General features: G+C 43.5%; 2 protein-coding genes across 2 annotated transcripts; one reads left to right on the forward strand and one right to left on the reverse strand.

Annotated features, from left to right (window-relative positions):
* Positions 1-5,036: 5,036 nt before the first annotated feature.
* Positions 5,037-7,374, reverse strand: LOC139423623 (calcium-responsive transcription factor-like). Its single transcript, XM_071175208.1, has 5 exons — positions 7,257-7,374; positions 6,893-7,059; positions 6,502-6,612; positions 6,182-6,334; positions 5,037-6,089 (listed from the first exon to the last, which is right to left on the reverse strand). The coding sequence occupies exons 1-5, from the start codon at positions 7,372-7,374 to the stop codon at positions 5,490-5,492; spliced, it is 1,149 nt and encodes a 382-aa protein (XP_071031309.1). The 3' UTR covers positions 5,037-5,489.
* Positions 7,375-8,829: 1,455 nt separating this feature from the next.
* LOC139365249 (calcium-responsive transcription factor-like) lies at positions 8,830-20,622 on the forward strand. The gene is made up of 5 exons (XM_071102753.1): positions 8,830-9,035; positions 17,147-17,313; positions 19,170-19,280; positions 19,512-19,664; positions 19,757-20,622. Exons 1-5 carry the CDS (start codon positions 8,918-8,920, stop codon positions 20,387-20,389), a joined length of 1,182 nt encoding a protein of 393 aa, XP_070958854.1. The 5' UTR covers positions 8,830-8,917; the 3' UTR covers positions 20,390-20,622.
* Positions 20,623-21,955: the final 1,333 nt, after the last annotated feature.

The following is a 21,955-nucleotide window of genomic DNA, read 5'->3' on the forward strand; positions in this document are numbered from 1 at the left end:
TGGAGAAGGCCTACTGTCTACTCTCTGTGGTCTAGGCCCTAGAGAAGGCCTACTGTCTACTCTCTGTGGTCTAGGGCCCTGGAGAAGGCCTACTGTCTACTCTCTGTGGTCTAGGGCCCTAGAGAAGGCCTACTGTCTACTCTCTGTGGTCTAGGGCCCTGGAGAAGGCCTACTGTCTACTCTCTGTGGTCTAGGGCCCTAGAGAAGGCCTACTGTCTACTCTCTGTGGTCTAGGCCCTAGAGAAGGCCTACTGTCTACTCTCTGTGGTCTAGGGCCCTAGAGAAGGCCTACTGTCTACTCTCTGTGGTCTAGGCCCTAGAGAAGGCATACTGTCTACTCTCTGTGGTCTAGGGCCCTAGAGAAGGCCTACTGTCTACTCTCTGTGGTCTAGGGCCCTGGAGAAGGCCTACTGTCTACTCTCTGTGGTCTAGGCCCTAGAGAAGGCCTACTGTCTACTCTCTGAGGTCTAGGCCTCTGGGCTGTTTGTGATGTTTCTGGACAGGGCCCTAGAGAAGGCCTACTGTCTACTCTCTGTGGTCTAGGGCCCTAGAGAAGGCCTACTGTCTACTCTCTGTGGTCTAGGGCCCTAGAGAAGGCCTACTGTCTACTCTCTGTGGTCTAGGCCTCTGGGCTGTTTGTGTTGTTTCTGGACAGGGCCCTAGAGAAGGCCTACTGTCTACTCTCTGTGGTCTAGGGCCCTAGAGAAGGCCTACTGTCTACTCTCTGCCGACATGGAGAATGCAATACTGCTCAACTGAAACTGTCCCAATGAATGCATCGACATTGGGATTTTATAATTTGTTGTTTAAAAGCAAAGTGTGTTTTGACTATAATGATGAACCATGTGTGTTTTGACTATAATGATGAACTGTGTGTGTTTTGACTATAATGATGAACCATGTGTGTTTTGACTATAATAATGAACCGTGTGTGTTTTGACTATAATAATGAACCGTGTGTGTTTTGACTATAATAATGATCCGTGTGTGATTCGTGAAAAGAATGGAAATGCCTTGGTCATAACATGAGTGACACATTTTCTTACGATGGTTTGTGGAAAGACACCCATTGTATAAATGGATAGATTAACAGTGGGTCCAAATAAAGGGCTTTAAAGTTAAAAGGTATTGGAGAGTTCTCATTATTTCATTGAAATGGTCAAAAAATAATCTTGACAGAATGCTACATTCAATTTTAACTGCAGTTTCTTCCATTCAGCTACAGGTGGAGACATCTGCCCCACTAAACAGGCATGCAGTCTCCTCACTGTCCCCTAACAGTTTCTGCAATATGTTTAGGCATGCAGTCTCCTCACTGTCCCCTAACAGTTTCAACAATAGGTTTAGGCATGCAGTCTCCTCACTGTCCCCTAACAGTTTCTGCAATATGTTTTGGCATGCAGTCTCCTCACTGTCCCCTAACAGTTTCTGCAATATGTTTAGGAATGCAGTCTCCTCACTGTCCCCTAACAGTTTCTGCAATATGTTTAGGCATGCAGTCTCCTCACTGTCCCCTAACAGTTTCTGTAATATGTTTAGGAATGCAGTCTCCTCACTGTCCCCTAACAGTTTCTGCAATATGTTTAGGCATGCAGTCTCCTCGTATGTCATTGACAACACATGGATAGGCAAAGATCATTGCATAACCGCAACCTCTATTTTCTGGCCCACATCCTCTGAGATAGTGACTGGAATATTATGGGCTGCTTTTAAAAATGGACAGGCTAGGCCCATAACAACATGGACAGGCTAGACTAGGCCCACATCCTCTGAGATAGTGACTGGAATATTCTGGGCTGCTTTTAAAAATGGACAGGCTAGACTAGGCCCACATCCTCTGAGATAGTGACTGGAATATTCTGGGCTGCTTTTAAAAATGGACAGGCTAGACTAGGTCACATCCTCTGAGATAGTGACTGGAATATTCTGGGCTGCTTTTAAAAATGGACAGGCTAGACTAGGCTCATAACAAAATGGACAGGCTAGGCTCATATCAAAATGGACAAGCTAGACTAGGCTCATAACAAAATGGACAGGCTAGGCTCATAACAAAATGGACAGGCTAGGCTCATAACAAAATGGACAGGCTAGGCTCATAACAAAATGGACAGGCTAGGCTCATAACAAAATGGACAGGCTAGGCTCATAACAAAATGGACAGGCTAGGCTCATATCAAAATGGACAGGCTAGGCTCATATGAAAATGGACAGGCTAGACTAGGCTCATAACAAAATGGACAGGCTCATATCAAAAATGGACAGGCTAGACTAGGCTCATAACAACATGGACAGGCTAGACTAGGCCCATAACAACATGGACAGGCTAGACTAGGCCCATAACAACATGGACAGGCTAGGCTCATAACAACATGGACAGGCTAGACTAGGCCCATAACAACATGGACAGGCTAGACTCATAACAAAATGGACAGGCTCATAACAAAATGGACAGGCTCATAACAAAATGGACAGGCTAGACTAGGCTCATAACAACATGGACAGGCTCATAACAAAATGGACAGGCTCATAACAAAATGGACAGGCTAGACTAGGCTCATAACAAAATGGACAGGCTAGACTCATAACAAAATGGACAGGCTCATAACAAAATGGACAGGCTCATAACAAAATGGACAGGCTAGACTCTTTTACAGCGATCAGTCTTCTTGGGTATGACTCTACACCTGTATTTGGGCAGTTTCTCCCATTCATCTCTGCAGATACACTCAAGCGCTGTCAGGTTGGATGGGGAGCGTCTCTGCACAGCTATTTTCAGGTCTCTCCAGTGATGTTCGATCTAATTCAAGTCCAGGTTCTGGCTGGGCCACTCAAGAACATTCAGACTCAAGGACATTCTCAGTCCCTGTCGCTGAAAAACATCCCCACAGCATGATGCCACCACCACCATGCTTCACAGTAGGGATGGTGCCAGGTTTCCTTCAGATGGGCGCTTGGCATTCAGGCTTCAGAGTTCAATCTTGGTTTCATCAGACCAGAGAATTTGTTTCCATTTTTTTCTGAGAGTCCTTTAGATGCCTTTTGGCAAACTCCAAGCGGGCTGAGGAGTGGCTTCCATCAGGCCACTCTACCATAAAGGCCTGATTGGTGGAGTGCTGCAGAGATGGTTGTCATTCCGGAAGGTTCTCTCATCTCCACAGAGGAACTCTAGAGCTCTGTCAGAGTGACCATCAGGTTCTTGATCACCTCCCTGACCAAGGCCCTTCTCCCCCGATTGCTCAGTTGGACCAGGCGGCCAGCTCTAGCAAGAGTCTTGATGGTTCCAAACTTCTCCATTCCAGAATGATGGAGGCCACTGTGTTCTTGGGGACCTTCAATGCTTCAGACATGTTTTGGTATCCTTCCCCAGACCCGTGCCTCGACACAATCCTGTCTCAGTGCTCTACGGACAATTCCTTCGACCTCATAGCTTGGTTTTTGCTCTGACATGCACGGTCAACTGTGGGACCTTATATAGACCAGGTATGCATCTTTCCAAATCATGTCCAATCAATTGAATTTAACACAGGTGGACTCCAATCAAGTTATAGAAACATCAAGGTTGATCAATGGAAACAGGCTGTACCTGAGATCAATTTCAAGGCTCATCACAAAGGGTCTGAAAACCTATGCAAATAAGGTATGTTTTAGATTTAATTTTTTAAATAAATTAACAAAAATGTATAAAAACCTGGTTTTGCTTTGTCATTAGCGGGTATGGTGTGTAGATTGATGAACATTTAATTTAATCAATTTTAGAATAAGGCTGTAACGTAACAAAATGTGGGAAAAGGAAAGGGGTCTGAATGCACCGTATGTTACCTTTGGTATGGTTACTGAAGTCAGGTGGCTGGGTAGGTGTGTAACACAGCCAAAGGTTGCGAGTTTGAAACTCATCACGGACAACTTTAGCATTTTAGCTACTTTGCAACTACTTAGCATGTTAGCTAACCCTTCCCCTAAACTAACCCCTAGCCTGGCGAACATTAACCACCTAGCTTGAATTCGTAACATAGCATATTTTCTGCAAATTCGTAAAATAGAATATTAATTGTACTTCGTAAGATATCATACGGAATGGGTGATGGACATCCCCAGATTAATATATTCCATACGAAACATATACTAAAATGGAGCATCTCGGTTTTACGTACAGAATAATACCAAATGCTCTGAGACCAGGTTGCTTATTCAAGGAAAGGGAATATTTAGTTGTAAAACAATGTACTCAACCACTCAATCAGATTGCAAGCTAATCATGTTGGCCCTTACACAAGAGTTACTTATTTTAACCCAAAAAAGGTTTACTCCAATATCTACATGCCATTATAAAAACAAACAAATTTGATACATCTTGATTTTAAATTTTTGTTTTCAAAAAAATCCACAAGTAAAACGTACACAGCTTCAAAGAAACAGTCATTAATGCATATTTAGAAATGGTCTGATTAAAACGTCAACACTTAAGGTCAACCCTGTTACTTTATTTGGGCACTTCAAAACAAATTGTATTTGTCACATGCGCCAAATATAACGGGTGTGTAGACTAAACCGTGAAATTCTGGCTTACAGCCCTTCACAACGATTCAAAGTAAAAAAATAATACAAAAAAACATGGGGATTGTAACAAGAGGAATAGAATGCACAATAATAACGCTATATACAGGGTTTACCAGATCAATGTGCAGCTATATACAGGGATTACCAGTACCAGATCAATGTGCAGCTATCTATATACAGGGATTACCAGTGCCAGATCAATGTGCAGCTATATACAGGGATTACCAGTACCAGATCAATGTGCGATTATATACAGGAAGTACAAGATCAAGGAGATAAATGTGCGACTATATACAGGAAGTACCAGATCAAGGAGATAAATGTGCGACTATATACAGGAAGTACCAGATCAAGGAGATAAATGTGCGACTATATACAGGAAGTACCAGATCAAGGAGATAAATGTGCGACTATATACAGGAAGTACCAGATCAAGGAGATAAATGTGCAACTACATACAGGAAGTACCAGATCAGGGTAAAGTGACTAGGCATCAGGACAGACCATAATAAAGTAGAGAGTAGCTGCAGATGAGTGGAACAGTGTGTTTATATGCCTCCTAAATGACTTACTATAGTCATGTATTTGTTTTACATCTTGAGATGAGAAAACATGTTTTTATGAAGTTGTTAATGTAACAGTATAACTTTAATCTAGCAAGCCATTTCACATCTGTTACATTAACAGAATATTAACATTAGTTGAAATAAAAAAGTTACACTACCCAAAATATACTCAATTGGTGGCAGAACCCACCCAGTCATCAGCCCTAGGCTAAATACCAACAATGTATCCACTCAGCCCTACTAACCTAGGTTCAATGCCAACAAGGTATCCACTCAGCCCTACTAACCTAGGCTCAATGTCAACAAGGTATCCACTCAGCCCTACTAACCTAGGCTCAATGCCAACAAAGTATCCACTCAGCCTTACTACCCTAGGCTCAATGCCAACAAGGTATCCACACTCACTATGTCCTCTGTATGCTGTTCTAACCCGTCTATGAAAGGGTGTGATGCACTCTTGGTCGGAATGAGGTCCATGTCCATCTCAGCTTTTCTCTTCCTTGGAGAAAAGGTCAGTGGAAGGTCTTTATCCTGTGGAACATGGGCCTTCATATCCAGCAGCACGCTTCTGAGCTGTGAAGACAGGTCAGTCACGTACTGTTCCTCTTGGAGATGATAAGTGAGTTCTGTGATCTCTTTAAGATACCCTGCACATTGCCTCCGTAACCGCAACAGCTTCCTAGAGGACCTCTTCTTTCCTCTTCCAGATGGACCTTCGTATGGACGGTCAATGTTGGAGTCTCCGGTGGCCCGCTTGGTCTTAAACATGACATTTCTTATGTCACTGTCAGTGGGGTAATAGCGCCTGCGAGTAGGTGGAGGGGGCTGCTCTCCATGGAAAAGCTCTTCCACCACAAAGGTGTTCAGATGACACTTTATTTCAGTCATCTTTCTCACACCAGACAGAGTCAGCTGCTCAATCTTCTCTCTCAGCCTGGCATCTACAGCTTCCCTAACATGAGCTGCCTGTTGGAGAAAGAACACATGGGTTTATCATAAAGGGGTCAGGGGGTAACTTAACCAACACTCTATTATAAGGGTTCTATAGTTATATTTACCTCGCCATCAACTGCATGTGAGCTGTGCTCAGAGAGGGAGGGGAACCTGACGCAGTAGACAACCTCTGCCTTCACGGAGCTGGGTGTTTCACTTAGTGCTGCCTTCAGAGTTTGGGAGGCCTCCTTTTTAGAGCGCACTGTACTTTCCTCAATCTAGACATGAAAAAGTGATATTTGTTACATATGTACTGGTACTATGTACGGTGTTAGGCTGATTCACAGGTTGTGTTTACATATCCAGCTCAATTCTGATCCATTTTTTTTATTTTTTAGACAGACCAACAGAAGGCCTAGACCTTGATATAAGTTTTCATGTTTACCTTAAAATCAGGAAAGCGGATAACTTGGGCGATGTTTATTATAGCCTTGCAGTCCACCTTTTTGGTATTTTGTACCAGTTTCCGTCTCTTTACAAAGGCATGGTCTTCAAGCTACGGAAGATATAATAATAATATAATAATAATGACTTTTATAGCACTTTTCTAGACACCCAAAGCTCTTTACAGTGTACAGGGAAACTCACCACCCTAACCCCACCTACATACTCTTGCAATAAGTGCCATGGCCTCTTTAGTGACCACCGCGTTAGGACAACCCGTTAAAGCCCCATCTTATTGAGGAACATTCCACTGTTAGTCCTTCCACATTATTCTAATTAAATGTTATATAAAGTGTGTGGTGTAAAGGACAGTGATCCGTCTATGAACTTACTTCCTTCTTGTCTCTTTCAGCAGCATATTTCTCTTTGGCTTTTGTCTGTCTGTCTTTGCCCTGGTGGCATTCATACGTCTTTGTGCCAACAACTTGAAACGGAACACCGTTGAACGGGATACTTTTACTCTCCCAGCTGAGTTTTTTCCGTGCCAAAGGCTGTGCATCTGTTAAAAAGGTCAACAATATGATATATTACTATTAGAATGATAGGCTTGTAGGGAAACTAACAAAGTTGCTCTCTGGTCGAGCGCTTGGAATGGAATCTGTTATGCTAGCTAGCTAACTTAGCTAGCATCATTTTAGATGAGAGTAGCAAAAGTTAGCTACTAGTTATAAAATAAAAAAAGACAAGACAACGTACCCTTTTGTCCAAAACTTTTGTCCTTTCCCAATATTACGAATTTCAGTGACGTTGCCAATTCTTGTTCCCGAATGTATTTAATGATTTCGTCCTCAAACTTGAACTCGAGATATGCCATTTCGAAAATGCGGCGTTAGCGAATACGTTCTTCTTCTTTGAGATTGGGTTGGCGGATCGCATTCAACCTTTAGCAGCATACACTGCCACCTACTGTTATTCTCCGATGAGGTCTACCGCTACCAATAGACTGGAGTATAACTCCCTTATACCTTGCTAAAAAATATATATAAAAAATACAACAAATACCCTACAATTTCACACTACACTCACAAAATATTAATACATCATAATAAATACCATGCTCCACTATTGGGGTGGCATGGTAGCCTAGTGGTTAGAGCATTGAGCCAGTAACTGAAAGGTTGCTAGGTCAAACCCCCGAGCTGACAAGGTACAAATCTGTCATTCTGCCCCTGAACAGGCAGTTAACCCACTGTTCCTTGGCTGTCATTGAAAATAAGAATTTGTTCTTAACTGACTTGCCTAGTTAAATAAATAAAAAAAATCACGAACACCGGGAATCTTCCCCTTCAGTTGGTCAGCTTTTACCGCTACCCCAGTAATCACTCCTTTCAATGGCACCCTTTTCTTGAGAGCAAAACAATTCACACCTCTTGTCCCCATTCGTTTAACGTGGAGCGCCTGCTCCCTCTGACCAGCAGAAACACGTACAATTACCACAAGACCACTTCTGGTTACCCTCACCGATTCCACAGCACCCAACTCCGTTTTCACTCACCCTGAAACCACAAATGGATCAGCCAAAAGGCAGGCGTCCACTTTTTCCAAAAACTTTACTCCTGCTGTCACAGGCTCATCTTTATCCTGACTCTCGGTGCACGCCTCGGGCTCTGATAACTTCACCACACCGACCACCCCACTTTTTTCCCCCCACCATTTTTAACTGACTCAAGTTCACCCTCTTCCTCCATCTCTCTCTTAGACCTCCTCTGCCACTCTTTTTCCCTCCACTCCTCCTCCATTTCCAAGTATAAGTCTCCTTATGATAATACTGCACTTCTCCTGACATACATCTTGTTCTTGCCTTGTCAAGGGACACCATTTAACCAGGCTGTCACAATCTCCGTACAATCAGCACAAACCACTTGGCGCCACCTACTGTTCTGGAGTGTGAGGCCAAACGTTGTTATTGTTGTTCTTCTAACAATTGTTCTAGGGGCATGGGGCCACCTACTGTATTGGCTGTGTATCAGCCTATTATGTAGTTTGAATCAATTACACTTCAATTACAGTTTGAATCAATTACAATTACACGTCTACACTGTATTTCTGATCAATTTGATGTTATTTTAATGGACAAAAAAAAGTGTTTTTCTTTCAAAAACAAGGACATCTCTCTCTCTCTATATATATATATATATAACTGCCTCAGCAATACTGTAATGCAAACACAGCGTTAAATCGGAAATGAATGTACTTCTGGTGTTCCAAAACGGGGGAGGGGAAAACTGTTGGTGTGATCGAGGCGTCGTCCTGGTCCGCAAGCGTTCCCGGAAGTATCGCGATGTTGCGTCTCTAGGTTTAGAAACTGTGCTAGCACACTGCTTAATATCTATGGTGGAAAACGCCGCATTTTCGAAATGGCATACCTCGAGTTCAAGTTTGAGGACGAAATAACTAAATACATTCGGGAACAAGAATTGGAAACGTCACTGAAATTCATAACATTGAGAAAGGACAAAAGTTTTGGGCAAAAGGGTAAGTTATCTTTAAAAACACAACGTTACATAGCTAACATTAGGTAGCTAGTAGCTTACTTTTGATACTCATCTAAAATGACCTAAAGCTGATGATACACTAGCCCAATAAATTAGACATTTTCATTAATTACTGTTGAAATAACTAAGTTACTTACGTGACGGCTAATGATACACTGGCCATTTCTGGGGGGGCAATATTGCTATGCAATGTTGCTGGCAACGGAGTGGGGTTTGCCCGTCTCAGTCAGTCTTTCCATGGATTCTTCCCAGCCGAACAGTTTGGAAAATTCGTGCATATATTATGACATTTAGGCTTTCTCGTTTGTTTTGGAAATTGTTTCCAAAACGAAGTTAGTTCATCTGTGCTGTTTACAGTATGAGCATAGTGGGCAAAGCCAAGCACAAACTCAATTCGACCTTGCACTCCTAAACGCAATTTTTTAAAACTTCGGCAAAGCTTGAAGTCTATAAAACTTAACGCACTGTGCTCGTAACATATTGTACTTTTGGGACATTAAAAATGTATTGAGATCGGATGTTTCATCGACGACAAAATTAGCAGAATGTCGGCCCAGTTTCCGCTACTTCCATCCGCTCCCGCGACTGGATTTCCTCTCACTACCATTCTAAAGGGACGCTTCAGCTTTATAGCCCCGAAGACGTGTCTGGTTCACCCTTTCGGTCTGTTGTTCGGGCACACAACATTTCTTTCTAGAGGCAAGCCGAAGTCTAAGCCACTTCGTCGGTGATTGGTCAACAGTAAGGATTGTACAATAAAGGCTGCATTCAAAACACACTCTCCCCTCAACCCTCAAATTAAGTGGACACTTCGGATGACTTATCATGACGTCTGACGAGTTTACACTTGCAGGGCGAGGGAGGAAGGAATTCATTTTAAATGGACCATCCTTGCCCGGAAATTCGTCACTCGTACATCCCGCTGCAATTGTGTTTTCAGCCACTGGTAGCTTGTGGGCGTTTTATATGTGCTACAGTCAATTATGATCATGTCAAATCAAACTATTTGTCACATGCGCCGAATACAACAAGTGTAGACCTCACAGTGAAATGATTACTTACAAGCCCTTAACCAACAGTGTAGACCGTACCGTGAAATGCTTTACTGACAAGCCCTTAACCAACAGTGTAGACCTTACAGTGAAATGCTTTACTTACAAGCCCTTAACCAACAGTGCAGTTCAAGAAGAGTTAAGAAAATATTTGCCAAATAAGCTAAAGTCAAAATTAACACAATAACATAACAATAATGAGGCTATATACAGGGGGTACCAGTACAGAGTCAGTGTGTGGGGGTAGAGGTTAGAGGTAATTTGTACATGTAGGTAGGGGTGAAGTGACTATGTATAGATAATAAACAGCGAGTAGCAGCAGTGTACAAAACAAATGGAGGGGGTCAATGTAATAGTCCAGTGGCCATTTGATGAATTGTTCAGCAGTCTTTTATGGCTTGTGTTTTCCTCTGACACTGCCTATTATAGAGGCCCTGGATTGCAAGAAGCTTGGCCCCAGTGATGTACTGGGCCATACGCACTACCCTCTGTAGCGCCTTATGGTCAGATGCCAAGCAGTTGCCATACCAAGCGGTGATGCAACCGGTCAGGATGCTCTCGATGGTGCAGCTGTAGAACTTTTTGAGGATCTGGGGACCCATGAAAAATCGTTTCAGTCTCCTGAGGGGGAAAAGGTTTTGTCTTGGCCTCTTTACGACTGTCTTGGTGTGTTTGGCCTAGAGGTCGACCGATTATGATTTTTCAACGCCGATACCGATTAATCGGACGATTTAAAATGTATTTTGTTTGTAATAATGACAATTACAACAATACTGAATGAACACTTATTTTAACTTAATATAATACATCAATAAAAATCTATTTAGCCTCAAATAAATAATGAAACGTGTTCAATTTGGTTTAAATAACACAAAAACAAAGTGCTGGAGAAGTAAAAGTGCAATATGTGCCATGTAAGAAAGCTAACGTTTGAGTTCCTGGCTCAGAACATGAGAACATATGAAAGCTGGTGGTTCCTTTTAACATGAGACTTCAATATTCCAAGGTGAGAGGTTTTAGGTTGTACTCAATATAGTATTTATAGGACTATTTCTCTCTATACCATTTGTATTTCATATACCTTTGACTATTGGATGTTCTTATAGGCACTATAGTTTTTCCAGTGTAAAAGTATAGCTTCCGTCCCTCTCCTCGCCCCTACCTGAGCTCGAACCAGGAACACATCGACAACAGCCACACTTGAAGCAGCGTTACCCATCCCTCCACAAAAGCCGCGGCCCTTGCAGAACAAGGGGAATAACTACTCCAAGTCTCAGAGCGAGTGACGTTTGAAACGCTATTAGCGCACACCCAGCTAACTAGCTAGCCATTTTACCATTAGGCTGATAGGCTTGAAGTCATAAACAGCGCTGTGCTTGCGAAGAGCTGCTGGCAAAATGCACGGAAGTGCTGTTTGAATGAATGCTTACGAGCCTGCTGCTGCCTACCATCGCTCAGTCAGACTGCCTTTGGTCATTAATATGGTCTAATCCGGAAACTATCATTTCGAAAACAAAATGTTTATTATTTCAGTGAAATACGGAACCGTTCGGCATTTTATCTAACGGGTGGCATCCATGAGTCTAAATATTCCTGTTACATTGTACAACCTTCACTGTTATGTCATAATTACGTACATTTCTGGCAAATTAGTTCGCAATGAGCCAGGCGGCCCAAACTGTTGCATATACCCTGACTCTGCGTGCAATGAACCCAAGAGAAATGACACAATTTCACCTGGTTAATATTGCCTGTTAACCCGGATTTCTTTTAGCTAAATATGCAGGTTTAAAAATATATACTTCTGTGTATTGATTTTAAGAAAGGCATTGGTGTTTATGGTTAAGTCGTCCAACGATTGTGCTTTTTCCGCAAATGCGCTTTTGTTAAATCATCCCCCAGCATTGCATCGATTATATGCAACTCAGGACACGCTAGATAAACTAGTAATATCATCAACCATGTGTAGTTATAACTAGTGATTATGATTGATTGATTATTTTTTTATAAGATAAGTTTAATGCTAGCTAGCAACTTACCTTGGCTTCTTCGGCATTCGCGTAACGGGCAGGCTCCTCGTGAAGTGCAATGAGAGGCAGGTGTTTAGAGTGTTGGACTAGTTAACTGTAATGTTGCAAGATTGAATCCCCCGAGCTGACAAGGGGAAAATCTGTCATTCTGCCCCTGAACAGGCAGTTAACCCACCGTTCCTAGGCCTTCATTGAAAATAAGAATTTGTTCTTAACTGACTTGCCTAGTTAAATAAAGGTAAACATTTTTTTTTTAAACGGCAAAGCCCAAAAATACAAATTTCCGATTGTTATGAAAACTTGAAATCGGCCATTCCGATTAATCGGTCAACCTCTAGTCTGGCCCATGATAGATCATTGGAGATGTGGACACCAAGGAACCTGATACTCTCGATCCATTAGAGCCCCATTGATGTTAATGGGGGCTTGTTCGGCAAGCCTTTTCCTGTATTCCATGATCAGCTCCTTTGTCTTGCTCACATTGAGGGGGAGGTTGTTGTCCTGGCACCACAATGCCAGTTCTCTGACCTCCCTATAGGTTGTGTCATCGTTGTCGGTGATCAGGCCTACCACTGTTGTCGTCAGCAAACTTAATGATGGTGTTGGAGTCGTGTTTGGCCATGCAGTCGTGGGTGAACAGGGAGTACAGAAGGGGACTAAGTACACACCCCTGAGGGGCCCTAGTGTTGAGGATCAGCGTGGCAGACATGTTGTTGCCTACCGTTACCACCTGGGGGCAGCCCGTCAGGAAGTCCAGGATCCAGTTGCAGAGGGAGGTGTTGTCCCAGGGTCCTTAGCTTAGTGATGAGCTTCGTGAGCACTATGGTGTTGAACGCTGAGCTGTAGTCAATGAACAGCATTCTCACATAGGTGTTCCTTTTGTCCAGGTGGGAAAGGGCAGTGTGGAGTGCGGTTGAGATTGCATCATCTGTGGATTTGTTGGAGCGGTATACACATTGGAGTTGGTCAAGGGTATCCAAGAGGATGCTGTTGATATGATAATCAGACTTTCAAAGCAGTTCATGGCTACCGACGTGAGTGCTATGGGGCCGTAATCCTTGGGCACAGGGACTATGGTGGTCTGCTTGAAACATGTAGGTATTACAGACTGTCAGGGAGAGGTTAAAAATGTCAGTGAACACACTTGCCAGTTGGTTCGCGCATGCTTTGAGTACACGTCCTGGTAATCCATCTGGCCCCGCGGCTTTGTGAATGTTGACCTGTTTAAAGGTCTTGGTCACATCGGCTACCGAGAGTGTTATCACACAGTCATCCAGAACAACTGGTGCTCTCGTGCATGCTTCAGTGTTGCTTGCCTCGAAGTGACATAAAAGGCATTTAGCTCGTCTGGTAGGCTCGCGTCACTGGGCAGCTCGTGTCTGGGTTTCCCTTTGTAGTCCATAATAGTTTTCAAGCCCTGCAACATCCTACGAGCGTCAGAGCCGGCGTAGTAGGATTCAATCTTAATCCTGTATTGTCAATTTGCTTGTTTGATGGTTCGTCTGAGGGCGTAGTGGGATTTCTTATAGGCGTCCGGATTAGTGTCCCGCTCCTTGAAAGCGGCAGCTCTAGCCTTTAGCTCGATGTGGATGTTGCCTGTAATCCATGGCTTCTGGTTGGGTTATGTACATACGGTTACTGTGGGGGCGACATTATTGATGAAGCCGATGACTGAGGTGCTATACTCCTCAATGCCATTGGATGAATCCCGGAACATATTCCAGTCTGTGCTAGCAAAACAGTCCTGTAGCATCCCGTCATCTGATCACTTCCATATTGAGCGAGTCACTGGCACTTTCTGCTTTAGTTTTTTACCTGTAAGCAGGAATCAGGAGGATTGAATTATAGTCAGATTTGCCAAATGGAGGGCTGGGGAGAGCTTTGTATGCATCTGTGTGTGGAGTACAGGTGGTCTAGTGTTTTTTTTCCTCTGGTTGCACATGTGACATGCTGGAAAAATTTTGGTCAAACTGATTTAAGTTTGCCTGCATTAAAGCCCCCGGCCACAAGGAGCGCCACTCCAGGGTGAGCATTTTCTTGTTTGCTTATGGCCTTATAGAGTTGGTTGAGTGCGGTCTTAGTGCCAGCATTGGCCTGTGGTGGTAAATAGACGGCTACGAATAATCTAGATAGATAGTGTGGTCTACAGCTTATCACAAGGTACTCTACCTCAGGCGAGCAATACCTCAAGACCTCTTTAATATTAGACATCGCACACCAGCTGTTATTGACAAAAAGACACAACCCCACCCCTCGTCTTAGGAGCATCTCTGTTCTGCCGGCGCATTGAAAATCCCTCCGGCTCTATATTATCCGTGTCGTCGTTCAAACATAATGTATTACAGTTCTTAATGTCCGGTTGGTAGGATAATCGTAGGTCATCGATTTTATTCTCCAATATGCGCGTTAGCAAGTAGAATTGATGGCAGTGGGGAGTTTACTCGCTGGCCTATGGATTCTCAAAAGGCAGCCCAATCCGCTTCCTCTTTTCCTCTGTCTTTTCTTCACCAAATAACGGGGATTTGGGCCTGTTCCCGGGAGAGCAGTATATCTTTCTCGTTGGACTCGTTAAAGGAGAAATCTTCTTCCAGTTCGTGGTGAGTAAATCCCAGTTCTGATGTCCAGAAGTTATTTTCGGTCACAAGAGACGGTGGCAGCAACATTATGTACAAAATAAGTACAACAAAAAAAAGTTACAAACAACGCAAAAAAATGAACAAAATAGCACTATTTTGCACAGTATTCTACAAGAGCACAGACCCAAGGGACAACGGACACATCGGTCTCTACATTGCAGATGAGCTGAAGGCAGTCATCAATGACCTTGGACCACAGAAGGCACCGGTGACAGACAATGCTGCGAACATGAAGGCTGCTTGGTCTAAAGTGGAGGAGTCCTTCCCTCACATCACACCCATTGGCTGTGCTGCTCATGCATTGAATCTGCTTCTCAAGGACATCATGGCACTGAAAACAATGAGAGCCAAGGAAATGGTTAGGTATGTGAAGGGTCATCAAGTTATAACAGCAATCTACCTCACCAAGCAACGTGAGAAGAATAAGAGCACCACATTGAAGCTGCCCAGCAACACCCTTTGGGGTGGTTTTGTCATCATGTTTGACGGTCTCCTGGAGGGGAAGGAGTCTCTCCAAGAAATGGCCATATCACAGTCTGCTGATATGGACAGCCCCATCAAGAGGATCCTCCTGAATGATGTATTTTGGGAGAGTGGTAAGCCGCCCAAAACTCCTGAAACCTATAGCAGTAACCATAGGATGGCATTGTCTCCCTCAATCTGTGCAGTCTGATGTTCAGACTCTGCTTGCAGATGTAAGAGAAGACATCCATACTAGCCTGCCCACTTCAGTATTGCTCCAAGCAGAGGAAACTTCAGTTCTGAAATACACCAAAAAGTGTGAAGACTTCTGCCCAAACACGCCGCAGCGTACATGTTGGACCCCAAGTATGCTGCATCCTGTCTGGTGCAGCGATCAACAAGGCCTATGGTGTCATCACTACCGTGTCTCGCCACCTTGGCCTGGATGAGGTCAAGGTTCTTGGCAGTCTAGCGAAGTACACTTCCAAGCAAGGGCTTTGGGATGGAGATGCAATATGGCAGTCGTGCCAACATATCTCCTGGTGGAACCACCTGGTAGAAGGGACTTTGTGGATCTGAGGCTCTTTCCCCTGTTGCCTCCATCATCCTACAAATCCCACCAACATCAGCCGCCTCAAAGCGCAACGGGTCCTTGTTTGGGAACACACACACCAAAGCACGCAACAGGTTGACCAATACAAGGGTTGAAAAATTTGTGGCCATCCGGACAAATTTGAGACTTTTTGAGCCTAACAATGAGCGATCCTCAACAAGGTTGGAAAGTGATAGTGAAGATGAGGCCTCAGAGTCTGATGGTCAAGAGGTGGACATTGAGGAGGTCCAAGGAGAAGACATGGAAGCCTGAGAGGAAGACAACCAAAGCTTTTTCTAGACTATAATTTTACAGATGTATGTTGAAAACCTTTTTGGGAGAAGTGATGGATCATTGGGGATCATTCAATATTCCCTTTCTTTTGTTGTTCAGTGAAATCATCCCACGTGAAGAGTCAACTCATTTAATTAAAGTTCAATTTGTAACTAAATTGTTTTTCATATTTCTATTAGAAGGATTTAATATTTTGCAACTATATCTATTTCTGATAAAGTAAAAGGTTTATGTTTCTGTCTCCATATGATATGGTAAAGATATCCAATGCAAAACACATCTACATTTAAACGGTATTAATATGAATTTGCATATAATCCCCATGGAAAGTTTCCACTCTTGAATACTCCCCTGAATATTCCCCTGAATATTCCCCTAAATACTTCCATGCACAAAGAGGTCCATACAGAAATGGTTTGTCGAGATCTGTGTGGAAGAACTTCACTGGCCTGCACGTAGCCCTGACCTCAACCCCATCGAACATCTTTGGGATGTGTTGGAAGGCCGACTGCGAGCCAGGCCTAATCGCCCAACATCAGCGCCCGACCTCACTAATGCTCTTGTGTCTGAATGGAAGAAAGTCCCCTCAGTAATGTTCCAACATCTAGTGGAAAGCCTTCCCGGAAGAGTGGAGGCTGTTATAGCAGGAAAAGTTGGGACCAAGTCCATATTAATACCCATTATTTTTGGAATGAGATGTTCGACGAGCAGGTGTCCATATATTTTTTTTTGATCGTGTAGTGTAATAAGGTCCTTTGACCTTAAAGAGTAATGGTAGACTCACCTACAGAGTAATGGTAGACTCACCTACACTCCTTAAGAGTACATTGGTTGCAGCAACCAATGCTGCCATGGCAACGACGCTCAACTTCATTGCCTCAAAATTGCTATTGCATCATCAGCATAAAGGGATCCATTTTGAAGAACAGATGAGTTATTTGACAGAGAGCAACTTTGTTAGTTCCCCCCCCCCACAAGCCTATCATTCTAATAGTAATATATCATATTGTTGACCTTTTTAACAGATGCACAGCCTTTGGCACGGAAAAAACTCAGCTGGGAGAGTAAAAGTATTCCGTTCAACGGTGTTCCGTTTCAAGTTGTTGGCACAAAGACGTATGAATGCCACCAGGGCAAAGACAGACAGACAAAAGCCAAAGAGAGATATGCTGCTGAAAGAGACAAGAAGGAAGTAAGTTCATAGACGGATCACTGTCCTTTACACCACACACTTTTTATATGACATTTAATTAGAATAATGTTGAAGGACTAACAGTGGAATGTTCCTCAATAAGATGGGACTTTAAAGGGTTGTCCTAACGCTGTGGTCACTAAAGAGGCCATGGAACTTATCTCAAGAGTATGTAGGTGGGGTTAGGGTGGTGAGTTTCCCTGTACACTGTAAAGAGCTTTGGGTGTCTAGAAAAGTGCTAGTCGAAAGTTTGGACACACCTACTCATTCCAGGGTTTTTCTTTATTTTTACTATTTTATACATTGTAGAATTATAGTGAAGACATCAAAACTATGAAATAACACGCATGGAATCATATAGTAACCAAAAAAGTGTTAAATCAAAATATATGTTATATTTGAGATACTTCAAAGTTGCCACCCTTTGCCTTGATGACAGCTTTGCACACTCTTGGCATTCTCTCAACCAGCTTCATGAGGAACCTGGAAATGTCAATTCACAGATGTGCCTTGTTAAAAGTTAATTTGTGGAATTTCTTTCCTTCTTTATGCGTTTGAGCCAATCAGTTGTGTTGTGACAAGGTAGGGGTGGTATACAGAAGATAGCCTTATTTGGTAAAAGACCAAGTCCGTATTATGGCAAGAACAGCTCAAATAAGCAAAGAGAAACGACAGTCCATCTTTACTTTAAGACATGAAGGTCAGTCAATTCAGAAAATGTCAAGAACTTTGAGTTTCTTCAAGTGCAGTTGCAAAAACCATCAAGCGCTATGATGAAACTGTCTCTTGAGGACCACCACAGGAAAGGAAGAACCAGAGTTACCTCTGCTGCAGAGGAAAAGTTCATTAGAGTTTCCAGCCCCAGAAATTGCAGCCCAAATTATTGCATAACAGACTTCAAGTAACAGACACATCTCAACATCAACTGCTCAGAGGAGACTGTGGGTATCAGGCCTTCATGGTCGAATTGCTGCAAAGAAACCACTACTAAAGGACATCAACAAGAAGAAGAGACTTGCTTGGGCCAATAAACACGAGCAATGGATGTTAAACCGGTGGACATCTGTCCTTTGGTCTGAGTCCAAATTGGAGATTTTTGGTTCCAACCGCCGTGTCTTCGTGAGACGCAGAGTAGGTGAACAGATGATCTCTGCATGTGTGGTTCCCACCGTGAAGCATGGAGGAGGAGGTGTGATGGTGTGGGGGTGCTTTGCTGGTGACACTGTCAGTGATTTTATTTAGAATTCAAGGCACACCTAACCAGCATGGCTACCACAGCATTCTGCAGCGATACACCATCCCATCTGGTTTGCGCTTAGTGAGACTCATTTGTTTTTCAACAGGACAATGACCAAACACACCTCTAGGCTGTGTAAGGGCTATTTGACCAAGAAGGAGAGTGATGGAGTGCTGCAGCAGATGACCTGGCCTCCACAATCACCCGACCTCAACCCAATTCAAATAGTTTGCGATGAGTTGGATCACAGAGTGAAGGAAAAGCAGCCAACAAGTGCTCAGCATATGTGGGAACTCAAGACTGTTGGAAAAGCATTCCAGGTGAAGCTGGTTTAGAGAGTGCCAAGCGTGTACAAAAACTGTCAAGGCAAAGGGTGGCTACTTTAAAGAATCAAAAATATATTTGGAATTGTTTAACACTTTTTTTTTGGTGACTACGTGATTCCATACGTGTTATATCATCGGTTTGATGTCGTCACTATTATTCTACAATGTAGAAAGTAGTACAAATTGAATGAGTAGCTGTGTCCAAACTTTTAACTGGTACTGTAAGTAAATGTATTTTATTATTATTAAATGTTTTGCTATAAAAATAAAATGTATTATTATATCTTCCGTAGCTTGAAGACCATACCTTTCTACAGAAACGGAAACTGGTACAAAATACCAAAAAGGTGGACTGCAAGGCTATAATAAACATCGCCCAAGTTATCCGCTTTCCTGATTTTAAGGTAAATATGAAAAGGTTTTAAGGTCTACGCCTACAGTTGGTCAAAGTCTAAGGCCATGTTTACACAGCCAGCCCATTTCCAATTATGGGCAAAAGAGCTGATCTGATTGGTCAAAAGATCAATTAGTGGGGGGGGGAAAAAGATCAGAATTGGACTGTCTGTGTGAATCAGCCTAACACCGTACATAGTACCAGTACATATGTAACAAATACCACTTTTTTTTATGTCTAGATTGAGGAAAGTACAGTGTGCTCTAAAAAGGAGGCCTCCCAAACTCTGAAGGCAGCACTAAGTGAAACACCCAGCTCCGTGAAGGCAGAGGTTGTCTACTGCGTCAGGTTCCCCTCCCTCTCTGAACACAGCTCACATGCAGTTGATGGCGAGGTAAATATAACTATAGAACCTATATAATATTGTGTTGGTTAAGTTACCCCCTGACCCCTTTATAATAAACCCATGTGTTCTTTCTCCAACAGGCAGCTCATGTTAGGGAAGCTGTAGATGCCAGGCTGAGAGAGAAGATTGAGCAGCTGACTCTGTCTGGTGTGAGAAAGATGACTGAAATGAAGTGTCATCTGAACACCTTTGTAGTGGAAGAGCTTTTCCATGGAGAGCAGCCCCCTCCACCTACTCGCAGGCGATATTACCCCACTGACAGTGACATAAGAAATGTCATGTTTAAGACCAAGCGGGCCACCGGAGACTCCAACATTGACCGTCCATACGAAGGTCCATCTGGAAGAGGAAAGAATAGGTCCTCTAGGAAGCTGTTGCGGTTACGGAGGCAATGTGCAGGATATCTTAAAGAGATCACAGAACTCACTTATCATCTCCAAGAGGAACAGTACGTGACTGACCTGTCTTCACAGCTCAGAAGCGTGCTGCTGGATATGAAGGCCCATGTTCCACAGGATAAAGACCTTCCACTGACCTTTTCTCCAAGGAAGAGAAAAGCTGAGATGGACATGGACCTCATTCCAACCAAGAGTGCATCACACCCTTTCATAGACGGGTTAGAACAGCATACAGAGGACATAGTGAGTGTGGATACCTTGTTGGCATTGAGCCTAGGGCTGAGGACCGAGTGTGTGGGTCCTTCCACAAATTGAGTATATTTTGGGTAGTGTAACTTTTATTTCAACTAATATTAGCATTCTGTCAACACAACTTGATAAGGGGGGGGGTCAAGAGGGAAGAGCATTCTTAGTTTTGAATGTTATTCTGGAGGCAGCGCTGCGGAGTGCTCACTAGCTGGCACATTCATAAAATCAGATTTTAAACCTAATTGTTAACCACACTGCTAACCCTCATTTCTAACCTTAAATTTGCTTTTTGATCTTAATTTGTGTTTGTATGATTTCTGACGACATTGGTTCGGAAAGTTTTCAGACACCTTCCCCCTTTTATCCACATTTTGTTACGTTACAACCTAATTCTAAAATGGATTCATTTGTTATTTTCCTCATTAATCTACACACAATACCCCATGACGACATCACAATACCCCATGACGACGTCACAATACCCCATGACGACGTCACAATACCCCATGACGACATCACAATACCCCATGACGACGTCACAATACCCCATGACGACGTCACAATACCCCATGACGACGTCACAATACCCCATGACGACGTCACAATACCCCATGACGACGTCACAATACCCCATGACGACATCACAATACCCCATGACAACGTCACAATACCCCATGACGACATCACAATACCCCATGACGACATCACAATACCCCATGACGACGTCACAATACCCCATGACGACATCACAATACCCCATGACGACGTCACAATACCCCATGACGACCACACAATACCCCATGACGACATCACAATACCCCATGACGACATCACAATACCCCATGACGACATCACAATACCCCATGACGACGTCACAATACCCCATGACGACATCACAATACCCCATGACGACGTCACAATACCCCATGACGACCACACAATACCCCATGACGACATCACAATACCCCATGACGACATCACAATACCCCATGACGACGTCACAATACCCCATGACGACATCACAATACCCCATGACGACGTCACAATACCCCATGACGACATCACAATACCCCATGACGACATCACAATACCCCATGACGACATCACAATACCCCATGACGACGTCACAATACCCCATGACGACGTCACAATACCCCATGACGACGTCACAATACCCCATGACGACGTCACAATACCCCATGACGACATCACAATACCCCATGACGACATCACAATACCCCATGACGACGTCACAATACCCCATGACGACGTCACAATACCCCATGACGACATCACAATACCCCATGACGACATCACAATACCCCATGACGACATCACAATACCACATGACGACGTCACAATACCCCATGACGACGTCACAATACCCCATGACGACATCACAAAACCCCATGACGACATCACAATACCCCATGACGACATCACAATACCCCATGACGACATCACAATACCCCATGACGACATCACAATACCCCATGACGACTTCACAATACCCCATGACGACTTCACAATACCCCATGACGACGTCACAATACCCCATGACGACGTCACAATACCCCATGACGACGTCACAATACCCCATGACGACGTCACAATACCCCATGACGACGTCAC

The sequence above is a fragment of the Oncorhynchus clarkii genome, chromosome 13 (genome assembly GCF_045791955.1).
Source record: "Oncorhynchus clarkii lewisi isolate Uvic-CL-2024 chromosome 13, UVic_Ocla_1.0, whole genome shotgun sequence".
NCBI classification, from domain to species: Eukaryota; Metazoa; Chordata; class Actinopteri; order Salmoniformes; family Salmonidae; genus Oncorhynchus; species Oncorhynchus clarkii.

Coding starts and splice junctions, on each gene's coding strand:
- LOC139423623 (XM_071175208.1), bottom strand. CDS start 7,374: ATGGCATATCTCGAGTTCAAGTTTGAGGACGAAATCATTAAATACATT. Junction 6,335..6,501: donor TCCGCTTTCCTGATTTTAAG/GTAAACATGAAA, acceptor TTTCATGTCTAG/ATTGAGGAAAGTACAGTGCG. Junction 6,090..6,181: donor CACATGCAGTTGATGGCGAG/GTAAATATAACT, acceptor TTTCTCCAACAG/GCAGCTCATGTTAGGGAAGC.
- LOC139365249 (XM_071102753.1), top strand. CDS start 8,918: ATGGCATACCTCGAGTTCAAGTTTGAGGACGAAATAACTAAATACATT. Junction 9,036..17,146: donor CAAAAGTTTTGGGCAAAAGG/GTAAGTTATCTT, acceptor CCTTTTTAACAG/ATGCACAGCCTTTGGCACGG. Junction 17,314..19,169: donor CTGAAAGAGACAAGAAGGAA/GTAAGTTCATAG, acceptor TATCTTCCGTAG/CTTGAAGACCATACCTTTCT.